The sequence below is a fragment of the Tetrao urogallus genome (genome assembly GCF_951394365.1).
Source record: "Tetrao urogallus genome assembly, chromosome: 1".
NCBI classification, from domain to species: domain Eukaryota; kingdom Metazoa; phylum Chordata; class Aves; order Galliformes; family Phasianidae; genus Tetrao; species Tetrao urogallus.
The window spans coordinates 160,875,843-160,898,436 of record NC_136813.1 but is presented as its reverse complement, the minus strand read 5'-3'; the positions used below and the strand labels follow the sequence as shown (position 1 = coordinate 160,898,436).

Here is a 22,594-nt window from a genome sequence, read left to right as displayed (position 1 = left end):
CCATCAACATGAAGAGGAGATGTCACCCTAAAATTCAAACACCTCAGTCCACATACACACATGGGCAGTAGTATGTCATGGACAGAGGATTTGCCTTTTCAAGGGCTGTTACATTTTGTCATTAAATTGTCCTAGTCTGGTCAGTGAGGACTTTCTTCCAACTCCTTCCTGTTGGTATTCCAGACCAAATTGTGATCCTGCTTTTGCATTCTCTTTCTGTGTGTGAGAAATTTTAGGCGTGAAATGCTAGAGAGCAACATTACCGCATGTAGGCCAACTCTGCCATTTGTACTGCTTGGCATGAGCAAGTAGCACACGTATTGCTTCAGAAACAAAAAATAAAATGAAGATTAAATTCTATTTAGAAAAATAATCGCTTTATTATTGTCATGCCTTTGTGATCAGTTGCCCAAGCCCTAAATACCTTTCACACAACAACTTACAGGCTGCAGAATAGCTCACCAAGCAAGGCAACACGTGTTGGCCTGTGGCCATCCTTGTCCCTCCTTGCTGCCATGGCCGGTGCCCATGCCCAGCCCCAGGTGCTCAGGCCCACCTGCCCAGGGCCTCAGGTGGGCACGGGAATGAAATTGGTGGATTTGGAGTGGGGAGACTCCCTCCAGGTGTTCAGGCTGTGCGTCGGGCTCCGGTTGTTGGTGAAAGAAGTCTGTCGCCTGCTGTTGCTGTTTGAATCTTCCTTGCTTAGCGTCTGCCTTATCTTTTGGCAGCAAGGGAAGCTCTGCACACAGTCCTGTAGGAGGTGCCCGCTGAAGAACATGTAGATCCAGGGGTTGCAGCAGCTGTTCAGGCTGGCCAGGAGGGCGGTGACGGTGGTTGCAGTGTTTTCAGAGTCTGTGGGAGGAAAGAAAGAGGTCTGGCCATCACTGGCACATTCCTAGCCTTCCGTCAATTGCTTTCTTAACTCTTAAATTTTTTTTAATTTGCTGAATAATCCCACTCCTACAAGGTATTGACCTGAGCAACAACATTTGAAAATAATAATGAGGGTGTAATAAGGGAAAGTTCTTACTTACATGCAGCCCCCACTGAAGTCTATAAGAATCTGTCTGAACAGGTGCAAGAACCTGATAGAAGTACAAGGCAATCCAGTACAGCCCGCAGGCACAGGATAATGCTTCAGTCCATTTCCACTGATGATTACTCGCATGTCGATAAGTCTGTGCTTAATACTGAACAGTTTTTACTCTGATTTTTTTTTTTTTTTTTTTTTTTTTTGCCTTAAAAATTGGCTACCTTGGGCATCAATGGCACTATCCCCGCTGATTCCCGCCTGCTTTCAATTATACCAGATTTTCCTATGCACTTCTGCATGCTGGAAATAGTTAAGTGCTCTGTAATTGGCAGCTTCCAAATCAAATTCCCATTTCAGAGGTTGAACACATTTTACTGAAGGAACAAACAGAAGCGAGCACTGTGCCACCAGTTATGGCCTTCTGCATCTACTCATCAGTTAAACTACCAAGCACTGCATATACATGGTATAATCAGTTCTTCCCTTTGTAAAGACTTATTCTTGTGATTTTGAAAGTTAAAAAAGCAACAAACAAACCAACAAAACAACACAAGCCTCTATTTCACTGCATGACCCTGCATCCCTGGCATGACTTCAGTCTCACCTTCGTGGCAATCAATGTCCTCGCTACAGCAAGTGACAATTTGGGGATACGAAATAAAGTGAAATTATGGCTTCCAACATTTTGATTTGCATTTTTTTCACCATGAGGAAACAGGTGTGTGTTCCTGTGCTGCTTGTAAACCCCCACCTAAATGTTTTAAGCTCGGCAATTATTTCCAGCTGGAATTAACAGAGGGATGTGCAGCTCCAAGCCTCGGAATTCCACTTTTCTAAGGCACTTGAGGGGTGACCGGCAGAGATGCTCAGCGCTGAGCACTCTGAGGAAAGGCTCAGGACGTGCTCAGCCACATTATTAGACAGCAGAGAATGCGTACGGGAAGAGCTGCCGGGGAGCGGGCGTAGCGCGTTCCCCGCCCGCACTGGCACTCGCGACGGTGAGTACATCGCAACACCGACAGCACACCGTCCTGCAGCCTCCACCCGGCTGTGCAGCGCCCCCCGGGAGCCCCTCGGGCCCCGAACGCCCCTGCAGAGCGGCGCCCCGGCTCCGACGTGCTCCGGGGGAGAGGCCGGAACCCTTCCTGAACCCCGACGGCGGCCGCGCCGCGGTCCCCGACGGCACCTACCGACCCAGGAGAAGCGCTGGTCCCAGACGGACCACATCTGGATGGTGAAGAAGGGCGCCCAGCAGACGACGTAGGCCGAGACGATGACGAAGGTCATCTTGACGGTGCGGATCTTGGCGCGGGAGATGGTTTTGACTCCGCTGACGCAGGGGGCGAGGAGCAGCCCCCGTCGAGGGCCGCCGCCCGCCGCCTCCCCGGGGCGCGCTCTGCCGCGGGCGCTGCGCCAGATGCGAAAGCAGATGAAGCCGTAGCAGGTGGCGAGGATGAGCACGGGAGCCACGAAGATGCCGCCGGTGATCCAGGTGACGTAGGCGCGGGGCCCCCAGGGCATGATGAAGTGAGCCCAGCAGTCGTAGACCCGCGAGCCGCGCTCCACCTCGCTGAGGCTGAAGATGAAGTACTGCGGGGTGCTGAGCAGCAGGCTGAGCGCCCAGGCGGCCGCGATCATCGCGTAGGAGCGTTTGGTGGGCTGCTGCAGCGTCTTCAGCGGGTGGCACACGGCGATGTAACGGTCGGCGGTCATGGCCACCAGCATGTACGCCGAGGCGAACATGCCGAACACCTGCAGGTGCTTGACGACGCGACAGAGCCCGTCGGGGCCGTGGAAGCGGTGCGTGACCTCCCAGCAGAGCTGCGGCAGCACCTGGAAGAAGGCGACCACAAGGTCGGCCAGGCTGAGGTGCCGGATGAAGAGGTGCATGCGGGACGCTTTGCGCGGGGTGCGCCGCAGCGCCAGCAGCACGCTGCCGTTCCCCAGCACCGCCACCGCGAAGGTGACGGCCAGCACGGCGATCTCTAGCTTGGCGAGCTCTTCGTCCCGCCCGAACGGGTCCCAGTCGCCCGCGCTGCCGTTGGGCGCCCGCGACCAAGCCTCGGGGCTGGGGCTGCTGCCGCCCTCCGCAGCCCCCCGCCACCGGCTGCCGTTCGCGGGGGGGCCCGCCGCCCGCGGGCTGCTGCCACCGCCGCCTCCGAGCCTCATGGACGGGGCTGCGCGGCGGGGCCCTGCTCGCCCGCTGCCCGCCGAGCTCCGCCGGCTACGCGCCCGCCGCCTTTATCCCCGCGGCGGGGGGCGAGGCGGGGGGAGCTCCCGTGCCAGTGGCTGCCCGCCGCCTGACGCAGCCCTCCGCCACGCCTCGCCTCGTCCCCGGAGCCGACGAAGGGTTGTCGTCTCGGACCTCCGGACGGGACGGCAGTCTTTCGCCGGCCTACGATGTTACTGTGGACAATGCGAAGTTATCCTCTGGAATGAAGGAACCTGCCATAGAAGATAGGTCTTCAGGAGTACCCCACGGGATTCGGTTCTCAGTTGCACATTTCACTGTCTGGAAGTTTTGAAATGTAGTCAGAAAACTCCTAATCTTATGATCCTTTTTTTTTTTTCTTCTTCCCTTCCCTTCCCCTTCCCCTTCCCCTTCCCCTTCCCCTTCCCCTTCCCCTTCCCCTTCCCCTTTCCCTTTCCCTTCCCCTTTCCCTCACAACACTGTATCTGCCCATTCCTGCCATCCTCTGTTCATAGTGAGGGTTGTCTGTGATGCCCAGTGCAGCCCTGCAGGGCAGCACACCCGGCTCGGAGCCAAGTATAAGCAGCGCATTACCCTCCTCGCTCTCTTTGCTTCCTTGTTTCAGTTTTGCTGACCCGGCTGATGGCAATCAGCATTCCTGGGAGTAGAGAGTTCACCGGTTCACACAGCAGCTCCCTGTCCTGTCTGGATTTCGGGGCAGAGAAGGAAACTGGCAGTTAGGAGCCCAATGGGCCCTCAAGTCTTTGTAACCACACGCTGGAAAATCGCAGTGCAAACACTCACCGTTCACCACTGCATCACGCTCAGCCCTTCAGCACGTCCAAGGGACAATAAAAACCATCGAGGCAATTTAACGAGACCCTCAGCTCTGTATCTCCCCTGTAATCTGAGGGATTGTATTCACAGGGGCATAAATCCACTGCGTCATTCAATGCTGTCGTTGGCAGAAAAGGAGAATTTAAAACGGGGTTTTCTTATGTTGCCTGAGTATCCACCTTGTGAAACGGTGCAACCTCAGCCTTTCAGACCTGAGAGAGAATTAACAGACGTACTTTCACAGGTACTGCATCAGTGTTTTTGCTTTCAGCGCATAATCCAAGCTTTTATCTCTTAGTTCTCTTATTTCAGAGAAGTTAAATGCTCTCACTGATGATTTCTCGTGCACCTTCAGCCAGATTTTAAATTACTGCTTTTTGAGGTTCCATGCAAACACATGCTCAGGTCTCCTGCCAGTCTGATAAATGCTTCCACTTGTAGCCTGCTGTATAAATCTGTGTTAACACTTATCTGGTGCTTTTTTTTTTTTTATGTTTCTGACAATTTTTGATAACTCTTGTGGCAGTTTAGTAATGATTCTTGTATTAGGAAGCACCCAGCCAAACTAATGGAAAATACATTATAAAGTTTGGTGACAAGACTAATCAGTAAAAGTGAAGTGAATGCTCAGGGGTATTGGCTTGGTTTCTTCTTAGAAAACAGTCCACGTACCCTCCTATGAAAGCATTTAATTCTAGTAAAAATCATGCTCAGGCATTTAAAATAGCAGGAAGGAACACAGACAAGCTGTGCATGACACTGCTTCTGAGGGATGTAACTGCACCAACGATGACATGATCTGATTCTCAGAAGGAGCCCAAAATATTTGTGTAGAAGCATTGCATAGAATTGTCTTATTTATCCCAGAACCACGCCAAGAGCTTACTGCACCTGAAGGCAGGCAGGCAGGGTGAGTCTGAGCAGGTGGGTTGGCTGCTGCTTCATAATCTCAGCTGTAAGATGGAGACACTCAACATGTGTGAGATAAATGGAATTACACTTCTGCTTGTGCCGATGGACATTTTAGTAGCTCTCCTTAAACATATTCTGAAACATTTTAAAATGTACTGGTTTTGAAATGCTGTATGTCAGCAGTCTTGGTGTCTGTGGTGATCTTTCTGAAGAGGTTGCTGATATGGGATATAGTTGGTTGATGCAGAATATTAATGCAGCCTTTAACGTAAAGACAGCCCACTCCAATTTTCTGTGCTGCAAATATTGCAGCAGCCACATTCTCACAGGCTCAGAAGTTCAAGGAGGTCTGAGTCCTTCCTAGTTTTATAGATGCTTATGGGACATCCACTTTTCCAGTTTGTCCCTGACTATCCTCTATGGGTTGGTCATCTCAGCAGGAAGCAGAATCCTCTCTGGAGCAGAGCTAGCTAACAGGTCGGGCGTGGAACAGGCTTCCCAAGGCAGTGGACTCAGCCCCACACTGATGCATCTCAAGGAGCATTTGGACAATGCTCTCTGTCATAGGGTTGAATTTTTGGGTTGTCCTGTATGGAGCTGGAATTAGACTCTACCTGTGTGGGTTCCTTCTAGTTGAGGTTATTCTATGATTCTATGATTCTAAAAAGAAATGTTAGGAGCTAGCAAACCACCTAGCATGGCAAGAGAGGAAATTCACCCCCAGAAGATACAGCCAAGATATGAGCCAAAGTGCTTAGTTTTGTGTCCAGTGGATAAACACTTTCAATGGCTTCTTAGTATGCTTTGTCATTGCATTGCCAACAGCAGGTCTGGTAGTCCAAGTGAAATGATTGGTTTGGACTACATAAGGTAGGTTGTATAAGGAGAAACAGAGGTAGATGTGTGTAGCAGAATAGCCAGAGCCAAATCATTATACAGAGAGGGAGAGGAGTTCAAACCAATTATAGAGACAGAGGCAGCACGTATAGGCATTTCTTGAAATTTTCTTAGGCTTCTGGCAAGATTTATGTACAAAGACAAACAAGAAGAAGATTTTAGTTGCATTTGCCAAAGCCATAAATGAAATCATCTTGTTTCTTACTGCTTTTGATTTGCTCTGAATCCCTTCTAATGTGTATGAAAATCACTGTGTTCCACACTTCATTGAGGGAAGTCCTGGGAATTACCAGCAGAGAATGAATAATGAAGTGTACAAATATGTGAACGAGTAGCAATGTCAATCAGAAGCAGCCTTCAAACACAAGTTAATGTGATCTAATCTGATCTCCTTGTACTCATGTTCATGCTGAGGTCAGAGCCTGAATAGATTGGATAACCCAAATGAGAAAAAAATTAAACTTATGGACCTCTTGTTTAAATTGGCTGCTGTTGCTTTATTTTGGTTCTTTCTGCTCTCCTTCTATAATATTGCAATAGAGCTGTAGGTTTTATTTTTAACATTTATGCCTTCACTTGTTAGAATCTTGATTTTCTCTCCTTTCAACCTGAATAATATGGGTCACCTCTATCTTTCTTATCTTAAGTAAGCTCAAGGAAATGCTTGTTGCTGTTCTGAACAAGTCAGCATCCTTCATCCCTTTTTGTTGTCACTGCTGCCGCTACCACCATCCCCATTATGAGAGGAGATCTGGTGAAAGAGAGATGATCTGATCTTCCCCAGGAGGCTGAGTCTGCTGTTCTGGGGCTGCTGGAGTTCCCTTCCACAGAACACTTCTGTTCTCCAGACTACTGCCAGTAGAGCAATTGAACTGCCTATTACATTAATAGTTTCAATTAGAATTATAATCTATTTCACTTTAATATTCATGCTGGTTTATACTAATATTACTTAGTTATTAATTCCCTGAGCTGATTAGGATGAATAAGCTGCCATTTTCAGCTCTTGGATGTGGTACAACATCCTTAGCTCTTGTAAGCTCCTGCTTGCATGTGGCTCAGTGCAGCACCAGAGTCTTCCCTTCTGGCGCTTCATTATTGCCTTGTGCCTAAAAACAATTCCAGAGCTACAGAACCAGGAGACACCATAGCAGCAGAACTCAGCAGCTTTATAAAGAAGTGTGTTTTGCCTCACTCCTGGAGAGGCTGTAAACTCTTAGATAGCTACATAAGATAACAAAAATCAGCAAATTCAGAAAATGGGTTTTCAAGGAATCTAGAAATGTCAAGCTGCCACCTTATGGACTAAAGCAATAAGATAACCAAGATCCCAATTAATTTGGTGTTTGTGTAGCAAAATAATCTAGCCCAACAAGTGATTAAACAATTTAAATGCATATCCTGTTGCATTAGAGATTAGTGAAGGGCTTCAGAAGATTTTTTTTTTTTTTTTTTTGACTGGGAATTGTTACAGCTTTGCTCTCAAAAGGAAGCCTTAGAGAGCTTTCTGAAATTGGTTCCTAACTGAGGAACCAAGAGCTGATAAAGCAAGAGGTACAGATGAATTTACCAAGTAATTGTATAAAGAAGGTTTGGCCATCCAACTCACAAGTTATTATGTATATGCAACAAGTTTGGGAAGAATAAAAGCTTAGAGAAGCGTAGTTTCAAGTTCCAAGTCCACGGTTTATAAGATAGTCTAATGTCATCTCTGTCATTAATGAGGCCCTAAAATAGTAGCTGAAGTTCTTGGAAAATATCTCAGTGAGATTATATTGCATAATGTCTACTTATTCATCAGGTAAGGTTCATCTATCATGAAAAGGGGACATTTCCATTTGACAATTGTTGTTATTTATATTTGATATTTGTTAGTATATTTTGGTCATTACATAAAATATGAAATAATTTTTGTTCTTTAAAATAACTTGATGCTTGTCATTACTACATCGCTAGATGTGATTTAAGTAGCTATGTGCAGCACTGAAGACTGTTGCTGAAGCTCTGAATGGGAATATACAGTAAATTCACATATACAATCTGAGAAATATTCTCTTTAAGAAGGAGTGGGACCTTTTCATTAAAATATTCCGTGGTTGATGTCTGACATGGGCTATTTACTGGGAAATGTAAGCTGATGTTCGTCTGTTTTTCTGCTATCCTGCAATAAACTGTTCGAATGCTTGAACATTATAACTTGCACTTCGTGATTTTTGATAGCTTATTTAATGCCAAGTAATTCCAAAAACTTTTAGCTTTGTGTTATACTAGGATGAGCTAAATATCAGGAAGGTAACATTTCCTTTTCTCATAAAACTTGCTGACGTAGATACGCTTTAAAATCAGCTTTTATGACACATTTTGATGTTACTTTCCATATCATACTCTTTTATGGTATGTTTAGAGAAATATATTGGTAGAGAACATTGGTTTCATAAAACTAAGGGACATCTTCATTTGCAAATGGATTTCAACCTGCAAGTAGATAGTAAATCAGTTAAGTTTGGTCATACAAACAAGAGGTTTTCTCTGTCTTTTTTTCCCAACATAATATAAAATGTGTTAGGAAATGAACAAATGCTTTAGAAAAACTTAGATTCTAGAAGATTATGGGAATAAAGGTGTTTTTTTTCCAAACTCAGAGGGATGACAGCCAGAGCTGCGTGTTCAAAAGCTCTACAGTCTTGGAGGAACGCTCAAGTTTAAAATTCTGAGGTCCAGATTACTACTGAGAGATTATTTTGAAGTTGCCATACCTTCTGAAGAAAGTAGAAGAACTTATTTAAAACTCAATGTTATGTTTTAATAATTCCAGCAGGAATGTAAAAGACAGGAATGGGAAAAATGATTTGCTTAAAGCGTCCAGAGTTCCCTGTTGCATGGAGAGAGGAATATATCCATTAAGCTGAGGAAAAATAAAAATACAGAAACAGACTGCATATTCATGAGCTGAAAATATTCATGGCTTCAATACTACATTATGTCATTTTTTGAAGCCAGATACAGTATGACTTGATTGGAATAAATTTTTCAATGGGAATAAAAGGTCAAGGAGAAATGGATTTCCCTAACTGAAATGAGATGTGGTTAGAAGAAGAAATGGGATGGAACAGAAATACCTACAAGGAGAAGGATTTATAGGTTTTGCTTTCCCTCAGGACAGCATTCTCAATTTTTTCAGTTGTGATTTTAGACAATTTGACATCACCTGTCCCTATTGTAAAACTATTTTAATAATAATTAATGAAGTCTGATTTTTGTTCTGAAAGTAATCTTAAATTTAATTTATATTTTGTTGTGCTTCACTACTGGATAATTCAAGTATTCAGATTAACGCAGCCAGACTGCCAATGGAGATACCGAACTACTGAAAGAAGGACAAAAGGGAACTTTCAAAAAAACTAAGATAGATGATAAGACCAATTTAAGCTTCCAATTCCCAAAACACTGTGAAAAAAAATTCAGAAACTCCAGAGCTAAGAAGTGCTAAAAAGAAGTGCTAAAACGAGCTACAAAGTGGCTTTTTGATATGCCTCCTCTCCAGTCAGAATGCCTCTACAAGGAAATCAGGAGAAGCAAGGATGGCTATAAAGCATCAAGAAGAACGAACTACTTAGGCTGCCTCTATTCTTCGTTCAGTTTTCTGTTAGACCCCAACTTCTCAGATGTATCTGCTGAAACAAAGCACAGCGATCGGCTTAAAGATCTCCCTTTAATAATTGTAGAATGCCATATAACTCCATGACTTGAGCGTGACTGGAAATGTCCATTAACAAAATTCTCTTTTGAAATCAGACATGAGCTAACCTCAGCAGAAATTAAATTCATAGCAACCATTAATTTGTTGAATAAGCTTTTTGAAGGTCTCCTTCTGAATGACTTAAACAGTTCCATCGATGCTTTGGAGAGCGCTGCTTACAACTAGCAGAGTGACAGACACGACCCTGAACAGACATTCAGGGAGATCATTAAGATTTGGTCTGACCTGCTGTACTTATCTGACTGCTGCTGCTGAGTGTGCTGTGAATAGGATTACTCTCACTGCATTAACACCTCCCTCCAGTCTGGCAGCCCTAATACAATTCCTAGTGCAATCAACTCCAGATAAACTCAGAATGTGCCATAAGGACTGGCTTAATCTTTGTAATTTTAGCTTCTTTGATTGTACTGTAGATGTTCTTCTAAGATGACAGATTGCCAAATTAGTATTGGCTTGTAGATCAATTAAACAATGTGGCATTGCTATGCACTTTTCCTTTATGCAGTTCAGCTCTTGCTGAAAACTGCAGGAAGTTTGAATCTGAAGTGTATCATGCAAAAACATGGTCTGATTGCTTTGCATGAAGAGGAAAATTCAGTTATCTGTTGTAAGGTTTGTTTAGTAACAAAGCATTTTTCTGAAAGGATTTTGTTTACCTGCAGAATGGGGTTATTTATTGCATAGTAAGAATAAAAATATATAAAATTTTGTTGGAACATGAAGATATTTCTAAACTTTCTGGAAGCAAATGATAAAACAATCCCTAAAGAACTGTCATTCAGCTTGCACACTGCAGTGAAGCAAGCTGATACACAAGACCAGAAAGAAACAGAATGCTTTTTAATATGAGTTAAAGACTTGGTGGTTTTGTTCCACTTTCTGGAAAGGAAGTTTTTGGGGGAGCTTTGGATGATACAAGATACAGTGCTAAGCAGACTGAGCCATCCTATGTATGTGCCATCCATATTTTCTAAAGAATGTTGCAGATTTTCTTGTGATACACCGACAACATCCAATATTTTGCATGGAAACTCTTGAGGTAAAACTCATAAATGCATCCAATCTTCCCACAATATGTTAGGCAGTGTTTTCCCTTTTCTTCTCCATCAATTTCCTACCTTCCTAGTTTTGTCAAATGACACATGAAGACTTGGAGTAATTGCTGCCACAGGAGCAGCCTCCCTGTGTGCTGCAATTTGCAGAATCAACCAAGATTTGGAATTGTTTTCTCTTATTTATAATTTGTCCCCTGAGAAGGCAATGGGACAGATACCTACATACTCCTGTGCAACAGAGTTGCTTTCCCAAGTTAGGGACAATGACAGCAAACTCTTACATATAGGTTGTTAATTTCTAAACTGACACAATGCAGCAAATAAGAAGCATTGCAGAGATAAGAGAAATTACTTACAGAGATGTGAACAGAAGTTTGCCAGAATGACACATGTCGAGCATGTTGGGGACTGAACCAAATTTAGAAAGATAATGTCCTAATTTCTTTCTTCTGCATAATATATTAGCTCAAATGTGGATTATATAAGCAAATGAAATCTGGCCCATTTGTAAAATCAGCCTGCAGAGTTCAAGTTTGATTTTCAAACAAAGATTTCATAGATTATGTAGGGTGGAGAATATATTCTATTGGGGTATGGAAGTTACCTAATAAAATGAGTCCGGAGACAATACGTGGCACTGGATTTGAGACAAAAGAGTCTCTACTTTTAAAGACTCCCAATCTAAAGCCTAATTATGACAAGAGACAACATGCAAGTATTTCACTGTTGATCATTTTAATAAGGGATAACAAGCTGCTTTTGATGAAGCCTGTTTCAGGAAGGGAATGCAGAGCGCTGCTGCAGAGGAAATGCAGGAGTGATAGGAGAGGAGACAAGAAGTAGGCAAGAGAGAGGCAAAGAGAATAGGGAAAACGATGGAAGATCAAAAACCAACAGAGTATATTAACCATAATGATGAAATAGTTGTGCTTCTGTAGCTATAATGATCAGAGGATACAAAAGAGGCAAGATTTGTAGATGATATCATTACTGAAGATTTGTATCAGTTGCTTTAATGAAATGTATTACTTTTGTCAGCAAACATGGCTGGCTTCTAACAGCCATCTGAGGTAGCTGAAAGTTCTCTGTAAGAAAGTTTGTCTGTTTTGTTTTTATTTTTTTTTTTTTGTTACTGTTGTTGTGTTTTTATTTTCTTTTTTCTTTTTTCATTTTTTTTCTTTTTTCTGTTATTGAAAGTGTATTCAGGAAATATTTGTTTCCTTTTTTTTCCCCCTAGGGTTTTGTGGCAGATATGTAAACTTAGACCCGTCAGATTTTACATCTGTTCTGTGAAATGTAGTGCTAGCAAAAAAAAAAAAAAGAAAAAAAAAATAATGGAAAATTAATATTCTATTTGGCTGAGTAATACCTTCAGTTTTCCATTGAGTGTCATTGAAGTTGGTAAAATTTGTTAAGCAAAAAGTTGAGAAAATCAGCAACTAACTGCATTGAATCAATGGAGATAATTTTCTGCCCAAAGGGCCTGCCCTGGCTCATACTACCTCCTCCTTCTCTTACTACCTAATTGCTGTAATAATCTGTGACTGTTTCCTACCGCCACACCTGAAGACAAAGACAATGGTACAGACAAAGGGGAACTGCTTTAAACAGATCCTTATAGCCCAGAGACTGGGATCTCACTCTCAGGGGCTACATTGCAGCTTTACAGTTTCTTTTAGAAATTACATTGGATGAAGCAGCAGTTGCTGAAGAGTATCTCAAACAGCAGCCAGATGCCATTAATATGCTGCCCCAAGTGCATCTAAGAAACAAACACAGATGGGTGCGTGCATCTGCCAAAGACAGTTGATCCCATTGGGAACCTCTGCTTTGCTCAGGGTTACTCCAAAGGCAGGAGGTTTCTTAATACCTTTTCTCCAGTCATAGCTGTGAATCTTCTAAGCCTCACATGCATTCTAATAACATCCAGGGTCAGTTTTATCTAGCTTCATCCTGGATGAAGATGTAGCCACTGTGGATGATGTGGTAGGCTCAGGAGCCAGGGAAGACAAGGCTCAGAAATGGGCTTTCCTGAACCACTGTATTTCACCGAGATGCTTTGCCCACTCAAGTACTGTTGCAAGCTTTTGCCTTGGGATATTAAAATCAAATAAAGGTTTTGCATGGCACCAAGTCTGCCTCCACTCTCCCTTGATACGTCTTCTCACAAGAGCTCTCTGAAGAGGAGACCTTGTGTGAAAAGCCAGAGCCACTCTAGATGGTTTCCTGGTCCCATGTGGCAGAAGGCAAGAAGATGACAGACCCTCACCTGGTGCTTGGAGCTCAGCCTCTATCCTTCTTCCCAGCAAAGTTCATTGGACTGTGTCTGAGGCACATGGCAGACCTGTAGGGAATGCAGCAGGACAGGGAGCACAGCTCAGAAGGAGAAGGTGGGCAGATCCTTCTTAGGGAGCTCTTCAGATGTGCAGTTTAGAGGAATTGTGAGCAGTGCAAGAATTGAGCAAATAACAATTGAGCAAATAACGATTGGGAAGGAGTTGCTCAAAGAAATTTAAAGCAGATGGTTTAGTGGAAAACTAGACACCACGTCTGGCAGCAAGAAGCCATCTGTCACTGTGCAAAACAGTAAGGTGTTGAGAGGTTGAGGGGGCTGGCAATGGCAGAATGCATCAGGGATATGGACCAATATGGACAGCTGTTGTTAAGATAAGGCCTAAGGGACATTGTGGCTTGCTGTTGCAATGTCTACTATGACTATGACAGACAGATGGTTTCATGTACTTCTCAATGGTGTCTGTTGCTGAGGCAAGGGAGGAAAACAAGTCCGAAGTAGGCACGCTAGTCCTGAAAGCATTAGTAATGCTTCTACTGGGAGGTTCACAGGTTGTACTGGCACTAGAGGCAACCTGTCTGTCTCCTAGCATCTGAGTCCAGCTATCCAAATCTCCATTCTTCTGAGACCACTGGATACAGGGTCCAATTTCAATGTGCGTGTGGCTTAGGCTCAGAATTTTATAGGAATTCTCCTGAGTTGCTTATAAGTAGCAGCCACCTTCATTTGGGAGCAGCAACTATTATTATATGGACCAGGCCAAGCTGTGTCTCTTGGCCATATGGTCAGAAGTCATTGTCAGCTCCCCCTGTTACTGGTGTGGTTATGGGCGCTGTGCCCTTGCAGTGAAAGAATCACTCTTTGCTCCACTACCTGGATGATTTTGGCTTTCTTTGGCAGATCCCCACATTGCTCTAGCTCTTCGTACATAGGCCTCCAAGTTCATTTCTATCATCTCCCATGAAAAAATTGTTGTCTTGAGCTTCTCATCACCTTTGGTCCTCCTTCAGAAGTTGTAAGGAGTTAAATATATTTTAGCTTCTTCAGTGACTGCAGACTCTGTTCATATCCCATTTGTGTCAGCGTAGAGCTTGGAGAGAAAGTGACAGCAATGTATCTACAAACAGCATTAATCTGTTATAGCAGCAATCACACCAGAGAGCATTGCCTTATACCAGATCACCTTTCAGATCCTCGAAAAAGGAAGGAAAAATAGGGAGAGAAAAGGAGATACTTTGTGACCAGCATGTGAGGGTCAGATGTACAAGCACTCAATGTGTGCCCACATACTCTCTTTCAAGTTCTTGTATCTTCTGCTTGACACATTGATCATGGAAATGTGTGCAGGGCTCAGCTCACTGAAAGCAACTCTGCCAGATCAGAGGGAAAATACTTACACCAAGAACACAGCATTTCATCTTCTTTCTTTGCCGTTCAAGTAGAATTATGATTGCTTCCCAACTAGCATTAAAATAAGCTGAAATACTTCAAGTCAGTGCTATTTAAATTAAATTTAATGTTATCCTCCTGCACTGTGGAATAAAATAAGTATTTGTCAGTGCTCTAGATAGAGAAGAGCTAAGATTAAATATGCCCTTTGGGTGTATAAACTCCTTTCCATATCAATAAACACAGCAAATTCAATAATTGTAATGTACCAAATTCTTACACCAATTCCCTCTTTTCTAGTAATTTTCAACAGATTCACTCCCAAATGGTCCCAAATGCCTTGTTATGAAGATTGATAACTAGCAGAGTAATGTGAGGAAGATCCATCCATTACTCAAGTAACTTGGCAGACAAGAACTAAATAATGTTTTAATTCTCTTATCGGTATTACACATCATCTTCATGTTCTGCATGAGCATCTCCAGTCTAACTGAGATGTACCCACAGTTTCTGGAATATTAACACTTATATGCAAGACTTGAAAAATCAGAAGTGAAATTTCATTTTAATAATACCAGAAGCCTTCTGGTTTGCTACAGAAAGGCAGATTATTTTGCATGTAAAAGCTCTTTTCTTCCACTAAATTAGTAGTCTTCCCTGTATGTCCTAAAACTGGCATAACCTTTAAAATTTTTTTTTTTTGCTATTAAAATGCATTGAAAAAATGAAGATCTCCATCCTTGTATTTCCATGGACTATATTCTCCTCTTCTAACAGTCCTTCTGTCAGATGATAATCATTTTTCTGAACCATTTGCTGAGATTTTTGAAACAAATGATAAACATACACTTAAATCCTTGTGCTTTTGGAAATAGCATTCACTGACCTCAATAGATCGGATTGATATGCCAAGCAAAACTGCATGAGTTTCAATAGAGCCAAGTGTCGGGTCCTGCATTTTGGTCACAACTCCAGGCAACCCTACAGGCTTGGGGAGGAGTGGCTGGAAAGCTGCCTGATGGAAAAGGACCTTGGTGTATTGATAGACAGTTGGCTGAATATGAGCCAGCAGTGTGCCCAGGTGGCCAAGAAGACAATGGCATCCTGGCTTGTATCAGGAATGGTGTGGTGAGCAGGACTAGGGAAGTAATCCTGCCCTTGTACTAAGCATTGATGAGGCTTCACCTTGAGTACTGTGTTCAGTTTTGGGCACCTCAGTACAGAAAGGACATTGAGATGCTGAAACAGGTCCAAAGAAGGGCAACAAGGCTTGTGAAGGGCTTGGAGAATATGGCCTATGAGGAGAGACTTAAGGAACTGGGGCTGTCCAGTCTGGGGAAAAGGAGGAGAATAAAGGAGACTTTATTGCTCTCTTCCAATATCTGAAAGGTGCTTACAGTGAGAGCGAGGTTGGTCTCTTCTCATTGGTGACAGGTGACAGGACGAGGGGAAATGGCTTCAAGTTGTGCCAGGGTAAGTTTCGGTTGGATATCAGAAAAATGTCTTTACAGAGAGGGTTATTAAGCACTGGAATAGGCTCCCCAGGGAGGTGGTTGAGTCACCATCCCTGATGGTTTAAAAACCATGTTGATGTGGTGCTCAGGGACATGATTTAGCAGAGGACTGTTAGAGTTAGCGTAGTATGGTTAGGTCGTGGTTGGATTCAGTGATCTTCAGGGTCTTTTCCAACCTGAGTTATTCTATGATTATATTATTTTTAAGAGCTGGCTCTCATACTGGTCCCAAAGAAAAAGAGGAGCTCAAGCTGTGCCTAGCACCATTACCAGAAGATATCCCCATGTGTCAAAGGTTAAGCACAAAATATGGTTAAATCACAGAGCCCAGAGAATCTGCTGGAGGCAGAAAACATCTGGACTCCCATATACGTGGAGATTTTTGCATGGTGCGCTTCAGATTGCCCAAATCTCAGGAGCCTCCAAAGGCCCTGTGCTGTGCTACGGGGGGACAGTCAAGAGAGGCTATTCTCCAGACAATGTGCAGCATCAGAAGATCTGTTGAATAAACTGCTCATAGGGTGCAAGGACCACAAAGAATGATAAAAGGAGCATAAATCCACATGTTCTTTCAAATGCTCTTAACTTCCTTCTTGTCCAGCTGGGGCCAGTACTTAATGACCCTCCTTGATGTCATGTGGGGCTATACCAAAGGTCTGACAAATCTGTCCCCTGTTTGTGATCAAGGATTTTACGGGAGAGGTCTTTTCAGCTGATTTGGTGGGACTTACTTTCTTTGGTGAAACTGATGCATCGGAAGCAGATTTATCACCTACTTCTCCAGAACCAGCTTTGTCCAATGAGTCTGTGTTCTGCCTTTGCAGTGAAGTTTCTCTATTTGATCAGAGACAACAGATGTAAGTTGGCCAAAGTTTAAAAGGTCTAGAAATGCTAAACCATTCCCCTCCTTACCACTTTTCCCCCTTCCAGGATTTTATTAAAATACTCAGTTCACATCTTGTTCAGCATCGTTGTCTGTCAGACCTGAAGGTTCTACTTATATACCCAGATATCAAAAGGAAAAAGTAGAACACTGAGCACTTGTAATACAGTGCTGCCTCTCTCTATTTTCAGTTTCCTTTCACTTTTGTGGGAAAACTGATTTTTTTTTGTACCCTTTCCAATTGATGATACTACAAATAGTCAAAGGTCTCTCAAACCCTTCAATAAACTTGTACTGTTATTTCAAAACCTGAAGTAAATGACAATTAATTTTCATATTTGCCTCAGAGCATTTGAGAACAAGATCCTTGCAGTTTCTGAGAAATGAATGAGATAGCAACTCCACTTTGATTCCATGTGATATTCAAACTGAAGGGCAATACATATTCTCAACACTTTTTCTGCAGATGATACTACACTCCTGGCACAGAGGAAAATTTCTGTGTCTAAGGGAAGCAGTATGCTTTAAGTTTTGCCAGTACAGAACAACTCAAGAGAAAAGCAGGTTGTTATTCCCAGGCTGAGAGTGTTTTCATGGGAGTTCAAGAAGGTGACTTAGAAGATAAGACCTGGTCACTGGAAGAAACAATTATGTCTCACTTCTGTGTGAATTTACTGCTTGAATTTGACCTGACATTTCAGAGGAATTAATCTACCCATATACCTCTGTGTACTGAGCTGGCAATGGCAGAAGCAAAACCAGCACAGCACAACTGAATTTCTGAGGCTGCGTTTCAGAATGGTTTAAAATGCCTTTCACAAGGAAGCACTTCGATATCAGTGTGAATGTTCACAGCAAACCATAAACAGCAGCCGGTTTCTACCCTCAGGGCAAAATAAGAACACTTTGCCATGAAATGATGTAATGTGAGCCTAAGCAAGATATTAAACCATTATGCCAATTAGTACTGCCTTGACTGTGCTGTGGGTGCAATTATCACTTTTGTCATCAGTGCAAGGAATCTAAGATAGTAGAGTATATCAGTAGTCACTTCTGCTATAGTCATCACTTCTCTGCGTATTAGTTTCAGCAGTGAAGGAAACCAAAACCACATATGACTTCATAAAAGGAAAACATTCTGAGCGAAAGAAAATCAACAGTTCTTTAATGTTCATGAGAATCTTGGGAGGTCCCTCCTGACTGGGAACTAGCCATTACACCCATTTACAAAAAGGGCATGAGAGAAGACCCAAGAAGCTACAAGAAAAACTATATGTCTAATTTCAGTATCTAGAAAAGTTATGAAGAAGATTATTCTAGGGTTATTGAAAGTCAATTAAAGAAAAAAGCTACTAACAGGCATAGTCAACATGGGCTCATCAAGGGAAAGGACTGTCTTAGTAATTTTGTTTCCTTTTCTGATAAGGTTATCTACTGGGGGATGAAGGGAAGGCAGCAGAGTTAATCTTTCTGGATTTCAAGTCCTTTGATAATGTCCTTCATGGTATGCTTCTGGACAAACTGCCAAATGTAAGATGAACAGGTTCATACAATCCTTGCTGATGAAGAGGCTCAACAATACAACTCAGAGGGTAAATGAATACATCTGGCTGGTGGATGACCTCAGTTCTAGGGCTGCTTCTGTTTAACAGTGATTTGGACGAAGGAGTGGGATGCATCCTTAGCAAGTTCACTGATGTCACCTAACTGGGAAGTACTGCTGATTTTCTGAAGAGTCAATTAGATAGATTGGAGCACTGTGGCTCATCAGTGACATGAAGTTCGATAAAGGAAAATGCCAGGTTCTGCTCCTGGGGTAGAATAATGTCAAACACATGTTCAGACTGGGAGACGAGTGGCTGGAGAGCCAGCAGAAAGGGACCTGGAGTTGTGAATTGACAGCAGGCTCATCATGAGCCACTAGCGTGCCTGGCAGCCAACACGACAAAGCATTTTGGAGTCCATTAAACACAGTATAGTCAGTTGGTCAAAAGAGGCAATACTCCAAATATATTTTGCACCGGTACAGCTTCATCTTGAATATTGTGTGCAGTTCTGGTCTCCATAATATAAAAAATTGTGATAAAGTCCCTGAAAGCATCCAGAGCAAGGCAACAGAGCAGGTAAGAGGACTAGAAGGCATGCTCTGTGAGGAGTGGTGGAGGACTTTTGGGTTGCCTACTCTAGAGAAGAGGAGGTCGAGGGGTGAACTCACTACCCTCTGCATCTCCTGAAGAGGGGATGCAGAGGGAGGAGCTTGGCTCTGCTTCTGAGAACTGACGGCAAGACATGGAAATGACACAAGTTCAAGAGGTCAGTTAGATTGGGCATTAGGAAAAATTTCTGTGGACAAACTGTGAGTATGGTCAAACTCTGGAACAGGATTTCTAAGGAGGTAGTTGATGTCCATGCCTGTCAATATTCAAGTGGCATTTGGTTAACGTCCTCATTAACATGCTTTAACTTTTGGTTAGTCCTGAAGTGATTAGGCAGTTGGACTTGATGATCTTTGTAGGTGTCTTCCAAGTGAAGTATTCTATTCCATTCTATTCTTTTTCTTCTACCTAGAATACCATGCATAAGTCAGTCTCCAGAAAAAAATGAATCATATAAGAGAAATTTGGAAATAAGGTGGTAGCCTATCCACCTGGCATAAAAAATCCAAGAGCTTTGTCTCCAATCTGACTACTTCCTGAGCTGTCTACCAACAGAGTAGTTGCTCATGTACCGCTGGAAGAAGCATGCAAGAGCTAAATATAACTCAAAGTGTTTGTATTTGAAACACCTGCACAAATGGTTATATATTTAAAACAAATGTTTTCCAGGAGACAGACACAAAACATGCAGAGACCCATGACCAGGACCTAGTATTGGGGGCATTCTGAACACAATAAAGTTCTATTTTTACTGTGAGTGTGGTCTTACAGAGAGGTTGTGACGTCACCTTTGTTGTAGTTCAAAACCTAAACAAACACAATCCCAAGCAACCTGCTCTAAGTGCCCTTGTTTAAGTAGGCAGGTTGGGCTAGATCATCTCAAAAGTCCCTTTCAACATAAGTGTTTCTGATTAATTTGTGTAACTGCTAACACCTGCAGTTCTTTTAGAAGACTAGTAGGCCCACAGTTCACGCCTAGTCTGTTCACAGATACCTTCTTCTCTCCTTCAAGAAAGTGCAGGAAAAGGTTATGTAGATCAGTAGTAGACAAGTCCTGGGACAAGTCCATGCATTCTCAGGCGTATTATGAAAATAGAACAAATTGACTTAGCCTTTGTCTGCCTATTTATGTTATTAATTACACATGGTTGAGAAACAATTTTACTCTGTTTCTTTTCTAATCACTGCTACCATTCAAATGTTTTCTGACTTTTCCTGACTGTAATGCTAATCGTCTTCTGGAATCATTGTAACCCCCAAATCTTATTCCAGTTCATGGCCTATGACTATTTTTCCTGTGTGCATCTGTATTGAATTCCATCTGCCATTTTGTCACTCGCTCAGTCTCACAGTGTTCTGTAATTCCTTACACAAAGTCCATCTCACTACTTACACTCTTTTCCCGGTTTAGTGTAAATATCTGGGACAATAAAGGTATCAAAAGGTTTGCAATGATAACTTCCTGTGAGATGATCACTTATTCCAACCCTCTATTTCTTATTTTTAACCAAGTACTTATCCATGTGAAAAACTCCCCTTTTATTCATCTGCAGCTTAGTTTTAAGTCCTTTTGGAAGCACAAATTTTCATTCAGTTTCTGCCAGTCCCAGAAGGCAATGGGGTCATTCAACAGAAACAGCAAAGGATATATTCCCCCTGAATTTGCTTCTAGCCCAGTCAATTGTATGCTGATTGCATGTGTGCTCATGAATGTTAATGACTGTGAGTGCTTCCCTGTGTTGCCTTGAAATCATTTAAGACCCATAAGCATTTAACCTGGTAACAGTGACATTTTATAATCTATGTATGAACTTTGTGACTATCAAGGGAACAAGTTTATCGACAGGTGTCGTTCCTGAACTGATGCTGCGTGCAGGGAACTGGAAAGAACAGAAGCATTTCTTCTGAATATTCTTATATCAGCTGCATGGTCTTCTGTCCAGTTATTGTGCCATTTACAATCTCAGTAACGTTGATGTCATTTTTACATTTACTTTTCTGTTTGCAATAGCTTTTCGTCCCAGCTCCACTCACTACGCAAGGATGCTAGATATAAGTTAGTGACATATTCTACCTAAAACTACTCTAGAAAGAAAGTCTTTTTCTTTTTTTTCTTTTTTTTCTTTTTTTTCTTTCTTTTTTTTTTTTTTTGGTGGTATGAAGAGGACATTTGTGATAGAAAGTAATGGAGGTGAGAGCTACAGACACACTATGCTTCCCGATGAAGTACTGCAATTATTTCAGTTAGTAAAAAGAAAGTTCAGAAGATCAGCCTAAAATGTGAACATGTTGGTTCAGGGCAAGGGAGAAAGCTTTCAGTGGCTTCTGAGGGAAAGGCAATGAATTTTGAAAGCAACAGTAATACACAAATATCTCAAAATAGATTGAAAGAAGCATAGCACTGAGAAAAAAATCTTGGGCTAAAATTGGTCATTTATTTTTTATTTTTTTTTTACTCTAATGATGGCTTAGTTTAGTAGAAATCATCTCATTCATAAAATCACAGAAACATACATAGAGCCATAAAAATAGCTTGGGTTGGAAGGGAGCACATAGGTCATCTAATTTCAACCTCTTGCTGCAGGCAGGGTTGCCAAACAGTCCCAAAATGTTATCATAATAAAGCAATGAAATCAAACTCCACTACCCAAAATAAAGCATCAGGAAAAGCAGGCAATTCTGTGACATATTATTAAACTCAATGCCTTCCTTAGCCATACTTGGAATTGTTGTCTGCCTGATGACCTTGAACAACCCGACATATTATGCCACTTTACTCTCTGCTGTCCAGTAATTTTTTCCTTTTGCATCAGCATTTTGTCACATCAAGCATACAGCAGTAGCACGAATATTTATCTTGTTGAGATCCAGCCAAGCCATGAAGCAATGCAGGAGTCCTCCAGTGCTATATATAAGTAACATCTTTCACTATCAGGTGAACTTTTCCTTGTCTGGAGTTTTGCTTTCAGCAGTCAGATTCACTGCAGTGGCTTTGGCCCTGCTTATACATTCTGTAAAAATGCTGGCATCGAGATAAGCATTTGCTTTCTCTGACCAACTGTAGGGGAACTGCTATGTAAAGGCCAGAACTGACGATTGATTGAGCACCTGGTGAAGAGGATGGCTGGCCCAGGAAGTACCAGTGCAAACAATTCATCTGTGCTTCCCAGGAGACCAGAAGGGGTGGACCCTGGGTTTATTTAAGAACTAGCCTCTCAAGGGAGAATGTTTTATGGATGAAGGCTATTTTTTGAGAAGGAATGTTGCATAGAGGCCCTCTTCACCAGTTGGGTGAGGCAGCTTTCTCCTTTCTGTGACTATTGGTACTAATGATACTTCGCCTGGTATTGTGAAGAGCTTATCAGAACAGTTTCATTTCTTCCAAGGATCAACACCAACAGAGATAGAAGCAGATGAAGTACCTACAGTGATACCACTGCACTTCAGATAATGCAGCACTGGCTGAATCAAGAACTTCATCTTTACCCAGGTGGCATTCGCTTAGCTTCAGCTCCAGGCTCACACTCCAATATGCCATCAAAAAGGATCATCAAGACATGTATTAATGGTAAAAGGACAACTATTCAGGAAGGACCCTGTGAAACCTCAAAGAGGGAAAAAAAAAAAAAAAAAAAAAGGCAGGTTTTCAAAAAATGTGCAAGTGTTTTCCTTGC

At 42.5% G+C, this 22,594-nt stretch overlaps 1 protein-coding gene across 1 annotated transcript; it reads right to left on the bottom strand.

Annotated features, from left to right (window-relative positions):
• Positions 1 to 568: 568 nt before the first annotated feature.
• On the bottom strand, positions 569 to 3,202 carry AVPR1A (arginine vasopressin receptor 1A; the record flags this gene model as incomplete). Its single annotated transcript, XM_079549809.1, has 2 exons — positions 569 to 852; positions 2,224 to 3,202. The coding sequence occupies 2 exons, from the start codon at positions 3,200 to 3,202 to the stop codon at positions 569 to 571; spliced, it is 1,263 nt and encodes a 420-aa protein (XP_079405935.1).
• Between the last annotated feature and the right edge of the window lie 19,392 nt (positions 3,203 to 22,594).